At 49.3% G+C, this 3,999-nt stretch overlaps 1 protein-coding gene across 1 annotated transcript; it reads left to right on the top strand.

The window, feature by feature from the left end:
- The first annotated feature begins 454 nt into the window (after nt 1–454).
- Nucleotides 455–1,999, top strand: LOC132950632 (uncharacterized). The gene has a single exon (XM_061022156.1). The coding sequence runs from the start codon at nt 455–457 to the stop codon at nt 1,997–1,999; it is 1,545 nt and encodes a 514-aa protein (XP_060878139.1).
- Nucleotides 2,000–3,999: the final 2,000 nt, after the last annotated feature.

The raw sequence follows: 3,999 nt of genomic DNA, 5'->3' as shown, positions 1-3,999 counted from the left end.
CTACCGAATTACGCAGCTTCAAAAAAGTTCGCCAAATCGGGCTTATCGACCAAAAACGCAAAAACCGGATCGTGCGTTAAGTGCACGGTGACAGTCCGGTCACAACGCGAGTTCGCTTTTCCAGTTTGCTGCAAAAACCAGCCCACCAGGACAACTACCGTCAAGCATAAAATCGGCCGACAAAAGCTACCACCCAGCGAAGACCTGAGCCGGCAAAGTGCTACCGCTGCCATGGCAACGGCCATAGCTCGCGGCAGTGCACCGGACCCGACCTCTCGCACGCCTGCCGGAGATGCGGACTGACCGGACACACCGAGTCCACATGCACCGAAAGCGCGGACCTGTGCGTCGCTTGCGACCGCACGAAGGCCACACGCGTGCCACACAAGCCCGGCTCCGGTGCTTGCGCCGCCCGGCGGGCAGCTCTAGCAGTCATCAACTCCGCGAACCGTAAATGATCCGCATAATCCAGATTAATCTCCAACGGAGCTCCACGGCCCAGAGCCTCCTTCAGCAGACGTCGGCCGAGAGGGGAGCCCACGTCCTCGCCGTCCCGGAACCCAACTGGCATCCCGCCAACGACGACAGATGGGTCCGCAGCGACGACGGCACCTGCGCAGTCGCCCTGTCTGCGGCTGCCGACTTCGTCGCGGAAACCTACAGCGCCGGTCGCGGTTACACCTGGATACAGGGACGGGGCCTGAGAGTGTACAGCTGTTACAACTCTCGCAACGACACCGCCGAAAACTTTGCCGCCTTTCTAGACGACGTCCACTGGTCTGCCAACGAGTGCGACCGCCGGACCCACCTAGTCATCTGCGGCGACTTCAACGCCTGGTCGCAAGAGTGGGGCTCGGCGCGCAACGACCGGAGGGGTGATCAGCTGGCCGACCTCGCCGCCAGCCTGGGGATGAGCGTCGAGAACACTGGCGACACGGCCACCTACCGGTGGATCAACGCAGAGTCGATCATCGATATCACGTTCTCCCGACTCGCGGCGCCAGCAGTCATACGAGACTGGAGCGTCCTGGAAGACGTCGAGTCCGCCAGCGATCACAGATACGTCGAGGTCTCGATACTCCCGACACCGGTCGACAGCGACGAAATCGACCGCAACCGCCCTGCGGGCTGGTCGTACCGGCAGCTGGATCCCGTCGCCCTCGCAGCGCACCTAGCCAATACGGCCCAACCCGTTGTCGATGACTCCACCACCGCGACCGGAGCAGCCGATCAGCTGATCGACTACCTGGTGGCGGCTTGTGACTCGTGCATGCCTCCGAGGGCCACCCCGATAGCGGGCAGAAGATCTGCCCACTGGTGGTCCAACGACTTGGCCACTCTCCGACGATCCATCGTCAAGGCGCGAAGAGCGGCCCAACGTTCCGCCCGGAGGCGCGACCCGCGAGAACAGACGGATGTTCATCGCGCGGCAAACACCGAAGCACGGAAAGCTCTACGCGACGCCATCCGCGTGGCTCAGGCCAAAAGCTGGGCCGATCTCTGCCGATCCGTGGACCACAACCCCTGGGGCCTGCCGTACAGGGTCGTCACGAAAAAGATCTCCCGGAAGCGGCCGGGCGTCGAAGCTCTCGGCAGAGAAGACTCCATCGCTGATCAACTGTTCCCGGAACCGCCGGCCACCGATTGGGCGTCCGAGCCTCGCCTAACCTACGACGCCGCCGGTCCCGCGACACCCCAGTTCACGATACCAGAGCTGCGCGAGGTGTGCCTTCCAAAGCCACGGGACCCGACGGCATCCCGAACAAGGTTCTACTCCGGGTCTCAAAAATCGCGCCTAAAGTCTTCCTCGATGCGTTCAACCGGTGCCTCTCAGAGAGCAGGTTCCCCGAACGCTGGAAGATCTCTAGGCTCGTCCTCCTCCGGAAGGGACCGGACAAACCCGTCCTCTCCCCGTCGAGCTTCAGGCCGTTGTGTATGCTCAACTCCATGGCCAAGCTCCTCGAGCGACTACTCCTCACCAGACTCAACGAGCACCTGAACGTCCTGAACTCGACCGGCCAGTGGTCCGATAACCAATTCGGCTTCCACCACGGGCGATCGACAGAAGACGCCATCGAACGGGTGATCGCCGCGGCCCGAGGTGCCGCCGCCGGCGCGACCCAACACCGCGACCTCTGCGTGGTGGTGTCATTGGATGTCCGTAATGCATTCAACACTGTCCCCTGGCCGCGCATCGACGCCGCCCTTAGACGGAAAAAGGTCCCTCAGTACATAAACCGGACCATCCGATCCTACCTGGAGGACAGGACCCTCCTCGTCGGCGAGGCGCGGACAGCTCGGAGCACCACCTGTGGAGTTCCTCAGGGCTCCGTTCTGGGACCGTCGCTGTGGAACGTGTTCTACGACGACCTGCTCGACACTGACATGCCACCGGGAGTACAGCTGGTCGCATTCGCTGACGATGTCGCTGTCATCGACACTGACCAATCCAGTCCTGGAAACTGTAAATCGCTGGATGCGCGACAACGGCCTTACCGTGGCGCCCCAGAAATCAGAGGCTGTCGTCTTGACCGGGAAATACCTGTACACCGATCCGGTGCTGCTCATCCACTGAAAAAAAAAATTAATTCTGATAACCAAATTATGGTTACCACAACAGTGAAAAGTAGTTGGCTCAGGGACAGCAGTAATTTCGGTTAAGATTACAAGTCATTATTGGTTGGCTGTTATTAGTTGTTTTTGCAAGAGCAACTGTGTTTACTACAAAACGTTATCTGGTAATGCTTGCAGAAATAATGTAACAGAAACACATACATTCCTGTTTAACTTACAGAACACACAAAATATTTTCTGTAGGCATAACAAATGTATGTTTTATATTATTGTTGAGGGAACAATATATAACCATGCGAGCAGCAAATTATTATGTAATGATAACAAAATGGTCATGTTAGACATACTATACAACCAAATTTAATTGTTTGTCGTGCAAATCATATTATAATATACACATACATTTTTGGAGTAGTAAATATAGTATTCACTGACTGTTTCAACTTTTTTAGCAGTCAATATTAATCAACCTTGTATTAGGAAAAGGTTGCATAAATAACAATGATTGTTAGATAGTTTTACATTTGTATTGTTTCATATTATATTGTAAATTAAAAAAAATTTAAAAACAAATATTACATTAATTGTACATATCAAATAATATTCTTCATTTATAAAAAATCTGTTCTAATAGATTAATGAAAAACTTTTTTACCTAATAATATACAAGATTTGAGAGTGAATTAAATATTAAAAACATATATAATAAATCTATTTTATTTTATTTTTATTTACATTACATAGGTAGTAACTTTAAAACAAATAACATAAATTATTTATAAGATAATTTATTAATATTGTTGATATTAAAAACGTTGCAATACAAGATGTAAAAAATACATTACAAAGAACTCCTTAATGTTATATACCTAGTTCCATCCGCATTAATATTTATATGATTTGGTATAGGAGAAATTATAGAATTTTGGAAAATAAAATTATTACCAACTACTAATTCATCAAATCTTACTTCATACGCAGAAATATGTTTGTCAAAGCCAATACTAATCAAAGGAATGTATTCAAAAATGATTTTATCAGAACCATAAACATATATATTTTTGACAGAAATAAATTTAAAATTGTTATCATCATCTATATCTTGGGTTAGTATGCTATTGATTTTGTAGCATGTACCTTTAACAGTAGCCCAAGTAACAGGAAATAGTGTTTCTTTGGAATCGAGATTGAGTTCATTAATAATTTTTTTACATTTAATTGAATTAATGATCTTCCGAGGACCTACGTCAATAGTAGCACACAATTGACCCTTATAAAATGTTGCATTGAGCTGTAATTGATGTTTAATGGCTAACGTTAAACAAAGATTTCTTCTTTTAAATGACGACCTAGCACAAATTTTTAAAATTCTATGTTTTGCCTCATATCGCATTGCCCAAATATGACTAACAGGACCAAACTTTT

This window comes from Metopolophium dirhodum, chromosome 1 (genome assembly GCF_019925205.1).
Source record: "Metopolophium dirhodum isolate CAU chromosome 1, ASM1992520v1, whole genome shotgun sequence".
NCBI lineage: Eukaryota > Metazoa > Arthropoda > Insecta > Hemiptera > Aphididae > Metopolophium > Metopolophium dirhodum.
This window is presented reverse-complemented; position numbering and strand designations above follow the sequence as displayed.

What these genes read in the sequence shown, in the direction of transcription:
- LOC132950632 (XM_061022156.1), top strand. Translation starts at nt 455, where the DNA reads ATGATCCGCATAATCCAGATTAATCTCCAACGGAGCTCCACGGCCCAG.